The 12512-nt window shown below is 35.9% G+C and overlaps 1 protein-coding gene across 1 annotated transcript in view; it reads right to left on the bottom strand.

Moving 5' to 3' along the window:
- The window catches only part of SRFBP1 (serum response factor binding protein 1), a 72401-nt gene that overhangs the window by 12133 nt on the left and 47756 nt on the right, over positions 1–12512 (bottom strand). Inside the window, exons 5-7 of the mRNA XM_003826702.5 lie at positions 6775–6856; positions 5317–6028; positions 3719–3756 (exon numbers count right to left, since the gene is read on the bottom strand). Of these exons, the coding sequence (XP_003826750.1) occupies positions 3719–3756; positions 5317–6028; positions 6775–6856 (832 nt within the window). The remainder of the gene's footprint in view (positions 1–3718; positions 3757–5316; positions 6029–6774; positions 6857–12512) is intronic.

Here is a 12512-nt window from a genome sequence, read left to right as displayed (position 1 = left end):
CATTGTCAAAAGACTTCTTTTTTTTAAGACAGAGTCTTGCTCTGTTGCCCAGGATGGAGTGCAGTGGTGTGATTTTGGCTCACTGCAACCTCCGCCTCCCAGGTTCAAGCAATTCTCCTGCCTCAGCCTCCTAAGTAGCTGGGATTACAGGCGTGTGCCACTACGCCTGGCTAATTTATGTATTTTTAGTAGAGACATATTGGTCAGGCTGATCTCGAACTCCTGACCTCAGACGATCCACCCGCCTCAGCCTCCCAAAGTGCTGGGATTACAGGCATGAGCCACCGTGCTCGGCCTGTCAGAAGCCTTTTAAAGACCTCTTTAAGAAAACAAATGTAAAAATGTTATATAAACCAGTACACTGTTTGGGATAATATTTACAAAACATTATCTAGACAGAAATCAAAACAACCCTTATCTTATACAAATCACATGTGCTCTAGAAGTCTGTTACAATATTCAAAGAGTGGCTGTAGAGATGAAAAGTTTAAAAAAAAACTGTAGAGGATGTGGAGAAATAGGAACACTTTTACACTGTTGGTGGGACTGTAAACTAGTTCAACCATTGTGGAAGTCGGTGTGGTGATTCCTCAGGGATCTAGAACTAGAAATACCATTTGACCCAGCCATCCTATTATTGGGTATATACCCAAAGGATTATAAATCATGCTACTATAAAGACACATGCACACGTGTGTTTATTGCGGCATTATTCACAATAGCAAAGACTTGGAACCAACCCAAATGTCCAACAATGATAGACTGGATTAAGAAAATGTGGCACATATACACCATGGAATACTATGCAGACATAAAAACTGATGAGTTCATGCCCTTTGTAGGGACATGGATGAAACTGGAAACCATCATTCTCAGCAAACTATCGCAAGGACAAAAAACCAAACACCGCATGTCCTCACTCATAGGTGGGAATTGAACAATGAGAACACATGGACACAGGAAGGGGAACATCACACACCGGGGACTGTTGTGGGGTGGGGGGAAGGGGGAGGGATAGCATTAGGAGATATACCTAATGGTAAATGACGAGTTAATGGGTGCAGCACACCAACATGGCACATGTATACATATGTAACAAATCTGCACGTTGTGCACACGTACTCTAAAACTTAAAGTGTAATAATAATAAAAATAAAACAAAACAAAACAAAACAAAAACCTGTTTCATAAAAACTGAGATTTGAATAAGGCAGTATTTCTAAATGAATGTATTATTTTATATATTACATAGAGTTGTATATGTAAATAAACTGGTAAATATTTTAAGCATACAAGCTAAGCACAAAAAACCCTTTATTTGGATAGTCTCATTGTGAAAATGTAGGTATGTCTTATATTTACAGTTATCCTGTGTTTGTGAATATATGGTATAAATGGGGCATACTGACATGTTTCTGCCAAATCCTGTATTATCTTCCTTTTAGGCATACAATCAGAATATAGTTTCCATTCCTGCCGCAGTTAGGTGAGGTCATATGGCTAATTGAGTTATGGCCAATAAAATGTGAGTAAAAGGCCTGGACCATAAAATCCTCACATTCAATCTTCCATTACTTTTCTATCGCTGATGAATGAAGAGAACTCCTAGGATCCAGAGGAGGCAAGAGGCACAAGACAGAATAAAATTCCTAGAAGCAGACAGACTGATAGATGACAAACCACTGAGATTTAGCAGGTAGTCTACTATGAATAATACTAAAATTGGTACTCTGAAGTACCATTACAATAACATAAAAATTTGGCATTGGCTTAGCAGTTCGGTGGTGGGTAGCAAGGAAACAGATAACTGAGAATGAGAAGTAAGCAACCTATGTGCCAAAGAAACAGGTAAAACTGTTGTCAGTGATAACTTGGCAAGCAGGTCACAAGCCTATGGAGTTTGCTGTACAAAGGTAACTGGCTGGAAAGAATAAAAAGATCAGTGTATTACTGGCTGTCCTTGACAATGCACTACACAAAAGAGAACAGAGAGAACAAAAGAATCTAGATATTTGGGAACTTAAGGTTCAGAAAAGCCTTTGACTCCCAAACAGTAACCTGTAAGTCTAAGAAAAGTTTTAAGCAATAAAAGGCCCACAGCAACTCAGCCCTAGAGCAGAGATAAGACTAAATGTATGGCATTCCCATCCAAATCTGATTAATTTTCAATGCAGTAGATGCTGAATGAGAGTGGGAAGTGGGAAAAACAAAACAAAACACAAACAAATAAGACAAGTTTGAGAACTAGCTCAAAGAAAGAATTTTCAGTACGGTAACTAGCCCACAGATGGACTGAAGGAAACAGAGGTCAGAAATCCACTGAGTTTTTGAGGAGGTGTATAGTGAAAGAAATCACAAGCCTGGGATGGAAAAAACCTCTGCTGAACTTTGTACAATCTTCATCATTTTATATTTGTACCAGTGACTTGGGGCAAACTCCAAAGAGATCATGTTAAATACCCACCTCAGATGTGGCCATGAAACAAAGACCCTCCCTAGACACGGACCATGAAGAACAATGGATAAAGAAGTTCCTCTCAGAGCCTTCATAATCTTTGCTCAGCAGAATTTCAGATAGTAGACCTGTTGTGTGCCTTCCATTTTTTCCTTAAGCAATCAAGAGTTTTTATTGTCATTGCTTTGTCCCTGTTCTGCTACTCGATACATGGTATATCATGGTATGAATTTCTTTTTGGTACAAAGGTCACCAGACTTTGAAGAATCTCATCCATGAGATTTGATGGAAAATACTCCATGACCAGTGATCCTGGACTTTGAGCTAGATGCAGTGACTGGATGTGACTTTGGGTTGGCTGACTTGGGAAGGAGGTAAGTGTGCTCTGTGTAGGAGGAAAAGTGAAATGGCCATCTGGTGATAGAAAGTCTGGTCACTGGCAGAAAAAGTTATGTGTTCACGAAATTCCACTTCCTCTTTTCTCCTAGATATATAGTAAGACTGCATTTCTTAGCTCCCCTGTGGCTAGATGGGGTCATGTGACTGAATTCTGGCTAATGATATGTGAGCAGAACTGGTTTCTGCTACTTTCAGGCCTTGCTCACAAACACCTGCAAAATTCTCCATGTACTCCATTCCCTTCTATTGGCAAATGGAGAATATTTGGAACCTGGAGGAGGAAAACGCCAAAAGATGGAAGAAGCCTGATCCTTGAATGACTATATGGAACACAGCCTCTCTGCTAATTCATCACAGTGGACTGTGATGTAAATGAGAAATGAATTTTTGCTATGTTAAGTTAGTGAAAGTCTAGGATTGTGTAAGAAGTCACTCTACCCAAATACATGAAACTTAGATTTGTTATGAATTAATCTGAAAATATTCTGATTATACTCTTGCCCAAGAAAGTAATATACTTGTTATTCAATGTTTAACGGCATGGCGTTAGTGTTTAGGATCACTAATAATTAAGATATAACTTACATAATTTACTTAAAAAAAGTGTTGGTTTAATTCGAGATAAGTTAAATAGACATAATATTTCCTGATAAATTTTGTCTATATCTTTCCCTCTGGCAGGACACAGAAAAAAAGAAAACCAACAACAAAAAATTATATTGATAATTATAAGATGCTCTGTTAACATTTCTGTGGGTACATAATTCATTCAGTCTATATTAAGCAACAACAATTTCTCATTCTTTTACTCTGGTAAAACATAGCTTAACTGCATATGAAGGTCAGGCAACTGTGAATACATACCTAGGGATCTTGTTTTTGGAGCCTGTTCTTTGAAATTTCTAAAAGAAGAAAAACACCATTATGACTTTTTAAAGATAAATCCTCTGATCTTAAGAAAATAACATAACAAAATTGATGATAAAACTAATTCAAAGGGCCACTATACTCCTTAGTCACACCAGCAAACAATAAAATAATTATGAAAGTCCCAGGTTGTAGCTATATCAAACAAAGGTTTGTTAGAATCCAGTGTTACTACAGACACATGAGGACCTATTTCCCTCACCACCTTTAAAGAGAATTTTGTTTGTAATGGGAAATATCTTGTCTTGGTTACCTTGCCTTTACACTTCGGGATTATCTAGATAAAGAATTTCTAAAGTCTTCTCACAGGAAGAATGACTCTCATATAACAAAAATTAAGATTTACATTTTGGCGGGGCACGGTGGCTCACGCCTGTAATCCCAGCACTTTGGGAGGCCGAGGCAGGTGGATCACAAGGTCAGGAGTTCGACACTAACCGGGCCAATATGGTGAAACCCGTCTCTACTAGAAAAAAAAACAAACAAAAAAAAAACAAAAATTAGCTAGGCGTGGTGGCATGCGCCTATAATCCCAGCTACTCAGGAGGCTGAGGCAGGAGAATTGCTTGAACCTGAGAGGCAGAGGTTACAGTGAGCCAAGATCACACCACTGCACTCCAGCCTGGGTGATAGAGTGAGACTCCGTCTCAAAAAAAAAAAAAAAAAAAAGATTTATATTTTGTGGTAAAGGGATAGTGGTGTGCCATTTTCAAATGAGGAAAAAAGTGCAGCTTTTTGAGGCAAGTTTGGAAAATATAAGTAAATATTTTAATTATTTCCACACTCCACACGTTTTTATGTCTTTGCCATACTGTGACATTTTTGAAAAATTTTTACATCACATTTTTCTATTTCATTAAAGACTATCCCTGACTTGTAAATATATGCAAAAACAGTTAATAGCTGTTACTGAAGAAATTAGCTAACCATAACCTTCACTCTAAAATGTGAAGATATCCTTTATCAAATTGGAATTACAAATAAAGTTAAACTTACTGTTTTATAACAGAACAGCTATGAAAAGTGGTGAGCAACAGAGATGGAGACAGCAACATCATCAAATAAAAAGCAGTCTGGAGAAACTCAGTTTAAGGGCAAGCAGCCTTATATACTGAAATGGTACTAGACAGTAAAATGACTGATGTTTACAATAATGGTCCTGGATCATCAAGAAAAAACACCATATTCTTTTCAGAAAGTTCTGTTTAGAAAGATACATGAAACATTTTCAAAAGTTTTTCATCAAAAAAGATTTCAAAGTTTCAAAACTTTGATAAGTGAAGGAATAAAATTTAAATTAGCTGGCATATTATTTGGCTATAACATCTCATTTTCTGATGAAACTAGGCAAATGTGGCATTGCCATATGTGTATCTGTACCTAATATCCCACTACAACCTTGGAGAGGGCCATGTCTAAAAACAGGATGGGTTGTACAAACTAGAATTATAGTCTCTTCATGTATGGACAAGTAGACATTTATAGCTTTTTTAAAAAAAACTAATGATTATTTCAGAATAGAAAAAGAATCTTACCTTCTAGAGCTTTTAGATTCAGATAAAGAGTGGAAAAACACTGATTCTAACTTTCTGGTTTCTGCACTTGGCTTGGTTTTGTCATTTCTTGTATCCCCATGAGTTTCACCTGTATCGTCAAGAAACACTTTTTCGAGTGGTTTTTGTTCCTTAACTGAAGAATGACAACTACTTTCCTTCTTTCGTGTCCGTCTGACTTTCCCAATGAAGAAGTCGTCACCGCTATCACTATCTTCAGACATGGAAGACTGCTTGTAAAACCTTTCTTCTGTGCTATCATCAAAATATTCCTTCTCTTCTTCACATAATTCTTCTCCGCCATCACTGTTACCAGAGAGTGAGCTATCAGATCCTTTGTTTTTTTTGGTTTGACTTAGAGTTTTCAGTTTTGGGTCAGCAGGTGTCTTCTGGGACTCAAGGGAAACTACAGAATCCTTTTCTGAAGGCTTTGATGGAGAATTTGCAATAGTCACTGCTTTAGGTCCATGTTCCATGTTGGCTATTTTTTCCTTTGAATTATGTATTGGTTTCTTCGCCAATATTTTGGTTTCTTTGACTTTTTGCTCACTGATGACAGTTCCTTCACGCTGTAAATTACTTCCATTATCATTTGAATACAAAGTATTCTCAGAATGATTGTCCTCTGAAGCATTCTTTGATGACTCAACTTCAGCAACATTTTGTCTTGCTTCTTTAAAGGCTTGTACAGCAGCTGCAAGAGAAACAGTGCATCACTCATTTTAGCACTGAAACATATAAAACATGACTGTTTTAGGACAGTATTTTTAAAAAGTATTTGAAAAGATTTAAGAGGGCAGTTGGAATTGATATTAAATACATATACTCGGTCTGAATTCACAAAGAAATCTTTTGACTTCTTAAAAACCAAACATAAGATATGCTCAGACGTATTCATTTTAAATTGTGAAAATGAAAAGAAAATGTTTTCTTCATGTCTTGGAGTTATGAAGAACAGTAAAAACATCACAGAATACAAATAAAAGGAAATGGCAACTTTAATTTATATAATAATAATGCATTATTATAAACTGTGCTTTCAGACATAAAATTCAGTATCATGTGACAAAAACATTTCATTTTATAAATATACTTTATAATAAACATATATAAAGTTATGTTCCTAAGTGGCAAAACCAAAACTAATGAGTTATGTCAATATTTAAAAAAAACTATTCAACTTTATCTTGTATATATTATATATAAAAAGATATATATTACGTATTATACGTTCACATACTAGAATTTATTAAACAATACAGATTTGGTTTTTCTTCAGAGATCACACTTTCTGTATTTTCAGACACCTTCCACACTGGTAAATATTTGAAAGAAACTTATATTTATAATAGAACCTCAAGAGTTAAAATAAGTGAATAGCCATTATCCAAAGTCTACAAATACATTAAGTACATGGCTTAAAAGTCATTTAATTCATACCTTTTAGCACATCTATCTTTTTCTTCAGAAGAGGATGTACTGCTAGTCTGGCAATTGCTCTTTCAGTTGCAGTAGAATCTGGCTGCAAATTTAAAAATATAATAAATGTATGGGAATGAAATAAAAATGACACTATTGAAAGTGAATAAAATAAAATCTATCATAGTCTTTAAAATTAGAGTTGGAGAATAGAACTAGTTAATATTCTCCTTAGATAAGATATGTGTATAATCAATCCATGCTAAAGACAAAGATCATCCTGACAAAAATATTACTGCCTTTGAACAACTAAAATTATCACTTAATCATTAATAAATATTCTTTGGATACGATACTTAATATTCTCAGAATTGTGATAAGCACCATGTGTAACATTAAAAAAAGAACATAGTTTTTACTATCAAAGAGCTTAAACAATCTAATTAAGAAGACTAAATTAATATCAAAGAATCAAATAACATATTAGTGCTAAACTGGGTGAGACTACTGTAATACTTGAAGTCCCATTTAACAGAGACCTAGAAATTATCTAACGCTCTATATTTCTATTTTAAATGTCTACTATCACTGACACGTTCTCAGGGCCTAGACTGAATGGGAACATTATATACAATATTGAATATATTTATAAATTTGGAAAAATCATAATGCCGGCTAATGACTTGAAATGCCGTATGAAGGCTGACAACATCTAAATTTCGACCTCCAGCTCCAATCGGAGCTCTAAGCTGATACATCAAACCACCTAACTTGACAACTATTTGACATTGTCAAAACAGAATTCTTTGATTTTTCCTCACAAATCTGCTTCTCCTGTAGCTTTTCCATTTTATTGTATGTAATTTCCATTGTTCTGGTTGCTCAGGCCTAAAACTCTAAGGATTCTTTCCCACTATTTGTCTTTCCCTCAAAACTCACAATACACCCCGTGGTTCCAAATGTAAAATATATCCAGAACCAGTCGCTTCTCACCATTTCTATTCTTACTACCTTTGACTAAATCACCAACACCTCTCACCTGGACCAACATAATTAAACTTATGCCTGGTCACTCTCCTTTGCAACTTGCTCTCTCAACAGTCAATTTTCCACACAACAGCCACGGTGATTTTTAAAAATGTAATCAAATCATGCTATTTCCATATCTGTTCTTCTTTAAGCTTTATTGCTTTCTGATGCTTAGCCCATAACATTGCAATCTCTTCTTTACCTGGAATACTCTACTCCCAAATATATACACGGCTGATCATCTCACTGTATTCAGGTCTCTGCTTAAATGTCATCTCAACTAGCACAACACTTCCCATCACTATTTACTTCACATCACTTACCACTGCATGGCAGTGTAGATGTTTTCATATCTGCAAAGCAGAGACTTTGTTTGCCTCATTGCTGTAGATTCAGTGCCTAGAATAGTGACTGGTAATAATAGTAGGCACCCAATACACATTTAATAAAGCAAGTGAATAAATTTCACTAGTGTGTGAAAGTAAAACAACCAGTTTCAAATGTCTTTATCCTAAATTTACCCTTCATTGTGAACAGTCAAATATAAGACATTTCCAACCCAGTATTATAAATGTACGAATACCAAAATAAAAACAAGATGATGGCAGTATGCAAGCTATTCTGTTTGTAGGATTTATCTGAGTAATGTCACTCAAAGAATAATTTATTTAAATTACACCTGGTGCAAATCCTGTGCCAGGACCATCTGCTATTTAATTACCTTGTGTACTAGGTTGAATCGCGTCCCCTCAAAATTCACATCCACCTGGAAACTCAGAATGTGAACTTATTTGGAAACAAAGTCTTTGCAGATTAAATTATGTGGAATCACAGTGGATCAGGGTGGTCTTAAGCCCAGTAATACTGGTTTCCTTATAAGGAGAAGAATATTTTGATATAGGGGCACAGAGAGACACAGTAAAGACTACGTGAACACTAAGGGCAAAGATTGGAGTTATCCTGGCATCAGCCACCAGTAGCTGAAAGACACAGGAAAGTTTCCCCTCTGGAGCTTCCAGAGAAAGTGTGGCCTCACTGACACCTTAATTTCAAGCTTTCACCCTCCTCAACTGTGAGAAAATAAATTTACTTTTTTGTTGTTGTTGTTGGGAGTCTCACTCTGTCACCCAGGCTGGAGTTGCAGTAGCGTGATCTTGGCTTACTGCAACCTCCGCCTCCCGGGTTCAAGCGATTCTCCTGTCTCAGCCTCCCGAGTAGCTGGGACTACAGGCACCCGCCACCACGCTCAGCTGATTTTTGTATTTTTAGTAGAGATGGGGTTTCACCACGTTGGCCAGGCTGGTGTCGAACTCCTGACCTTGTGATCCACCTGCCTCGGCCTCCCAAAGTGCTGGGATTACAGGTGTGAGTCACCGCGCCCGGCCAATTTACATAGTTTTAAACCACTCAATTTGTGATACTTTGTTATGGCAGCCTTAGGAAACTGATACGCATCTATTCTGACTATTAGACACAGCTTCTGTTCAACCTTTTCCAAGAAATGTCGTCTACTCATGGACCATTCATTTAAGTACAGCGCAAAGTGAACCTGTTTCTTCAACCTGCTGCTGAGTTTCCTGATACAATAGAGGAAAGATAGAAAAAAGATAATTTAGGAAGGAAGGTTATTGCTAGTATCCTGAGTCACTTAGTGACAAGCTGAGCTGCTGAAGGCATAGGTCAAACATGCTTGCTTGAGTATTAAAAGCTAGAATATAGAAACCCCAATAAAAAACATGATTTTTCAGGCTAAGAAGACTGAAAACAATATATGAAAATAGTCACATTAGTATATTGGGACCTACAAGATTTCAGATAATAAAACAAGTCACCAAATAATAAACTAAAAAGAAAAGACACACAGATCACAATGGTTTCAGACTTTAATTCTGGAAGTCAAACTATAGAGCAGCTAATGCTTCTAAAATTATGAAGGAAAAGAATTTCCAACCTAGGGAAGAAGAAAAATACTTCCACACATGCAGTTTATTCAAAAAAATTTACATCCCTTGTACATTTCTGTCCAAGAAGCTACTGGCTCCCCTAAAATGAGGAAGGATACAAATAATAAGAATGGCATAGGAGACAAGAAACAGAAGACTCAGGCAGAAGGAACTTCCCAGGATGATGGTGACAGGAGACTTAGGTTTGGGATACTTGGTGTGCTGAATATCTGGAGAGGACATATCAATAGCAGATGGAGAGTTTGGTGTTACACTACAGATAAGACAGAAAACTAACAAAATAAACCTATCACAAACTGTAGGAAACAGAAATATTATGCAGAAAAGTAGTAATAACTCAGTACATGACTCACAGTCACAATAACATAATCAATAAATGTTCATCTAATCTGATTCAAGTATATAAGGAGGATGAACGGGGGATATCAGGAGATAAGTATATGAGGAGGATGGAGGGGATATATGACTTAGAGCCTGAAGGAGAAAAGAGATCTAAATTCTTACCTACCACAACATAAAGTTAATAGCTAGTGCTTAAAATAAAAAAGCTAATACAGTACATAAACATCTTACTGTAGGGGTAAACTCTATGCGAACTAACTGCAATTGAAGCAGGAAAGGAATAATAGAGTACTGCCATTTTTATAAAAAAATTCTTGTAGAAGTATTTGATTTTCAAAACCAGGAATTGGCAAACTGGCCCATGGGGGCTGTTCCAGCCTGCCGCTGGAACTTTCTTTTATTTAACAAAGTTTTATGGAACAAAGCCAAAGTCATTCATTTATATACTGCCTATGTCTGCACTCATGACACAATGGTAAAGCGAAGTAGTTGTGACAGAAGCTGTGTGTCTTACAAAGGCATTCATTTCAGGTCCTTTACAGAAAAAGCGTGATGCCTGCTCTAAATTACATGCAAGTAGAATCCTTGGTGGGGCAGAACTAAAAAATCAGGAAGAAAGAAAAAACTGTGTAGTAGGCCCGTGATGTTTAAAAATTTAAAATAAAAATACTACCATGACAGACTTCTGTTGCCAAATTAAAGCAACAGATTATAGCAGTAAGTGTGCTTCCAGATTGGTAACACAATTTGAGATTCTGGCTTGGTAGAAACAATTTGGTATTCAATGAAGAAGCAGTATATTTTAATCCTCAGGATTAATTACAGAAGGTTGGTATGTAAAAACAATGACAACAAAAATGACTAATCCTGAGAAATATATTCCCCAGGAAACTGCCCTTCAGGTTACAGGAAAAAAGAAGATATTCCAGGAGCAGCTTTTTACCTTTTACTGCTTCTTTCAGCATGTTTACCTCTTATAGTTTCTAAAAATCCACTTCAAAGGTAATTCCCAATATATGAACAGATATAAAACAGACATAAGAAATTCTGGGAATCCTAACCAGATTTTGATTAAAATGTATTCAAACAATTGTTGAAAAACACATCTACTGCTGTTTCCAAATCCCTGTTTTGACAACTTGCTAAAATCTTGCTGAACTGGGTATTTCTTTCCAGAGTTAGCTATATCTTCCCATCTTAGTTATAACAAGTTTTAGAAGAGCAGTGGTAATACTTGCATGTCTAGTGTGGACTCCGGGGTAAATGCTATTTTGTTAAGAATCATTTTATCATTAATTTTATTTAGCAAAGCTGTTTCTCTGCCCTGGAAGATATCCCAGACTAACCCTGATTTAGTAATCTGATTTCAGTGAATTTCATTTTTTTCTGAAAGGCTCTAGAAAAAGATTTACAATTCTATAATTATGTACGAATCTCATGAATGAAGATTTTTTTAATTATTTTTTTTCTAATGTCTTCTTCTATAACTGTGTTTTTATGTTGCAATCTTTGTGGAGCACTTATTTGTGGAAGAATATCAAGTTTATACAAAATGAGACTGATACGAAAAGGGCCACCGTGTTGCATAATCCCCGGAGAGTCACTCACATTGTAGTTGTCAAACTGGAGCTCTGCAGCCATATGTAGCAGCAGTGAGTCAAAGGAGAACATAAAAGTTTGGGTCTACAGGGTATGTAGGTATATAAAATGAGTAGTTATGTAGAATTATGTATACTACAGCTTTAGGTTCTATAATTATATGCAATTTGTGTTTCTGAATAACAGTTAATGCTATCAGCTGATAAAATGTTATAAATATATAAATATTGTTATAAAACTCTAAGATGTGTTTTCTGTTTTATTTTGACAATAATTTTAGATACTTATAGAGTACAAAGTGATATTGACACATGCATACATTGTAGAATCATCAAATCAGAGTAATTAGCATATCTACCACTTTAAACATTTATCATTTCTTTGTGATGGGAACATTTTAAATCCTCTCTTTTGGCTATTTTGAAATATACTGTTAACTGTAGTCACCTTGCTGTGCTACAGAGCACCAGAACTTGGTCCTTCTTTCTAACTGTAACTTTCTATCTGTTGACCGATTCTCCCTTTTCCAGTTTGTACTACTCCTGCCCCCAGCCTCTGGTAACGACCATTCTACTCTCTATTTCTATGAGTTTGACATTTTTAGATTCCACATACAAGTGAGATTTACCAAATTTGACTTCCATTAGCAATATATTAAAGTATGTTTTTCTAGGCAGTTTTCCCATGCAGAATGTTAGCAGACTTTTTGTTCTTTGTAATCCTGAACTAAAAACAGTAAGTCATTAAAATGTTATTTTTTATTCATTATGTTACTAAACCACTTGTACGTCCCTTTCTATAAACATCTGTCCATAAATCTTGCTT

This window comes from Pan paniscus, chromosome 4 (genome assembly GCF_029289425.2).
Source record: "Pan paniscus chromosome 4, NHGRI_mPanPan1-v2.0_pri, whole genome shotgun sequence".
NCBI lineage: Eukaryota > Metazoa > Chordata > Mammalia > Primates > Hominidae > Pan > Pan paniscus.
This window is presented reverse-complemented; position numbering and strand designations above follow the sequence as displayed.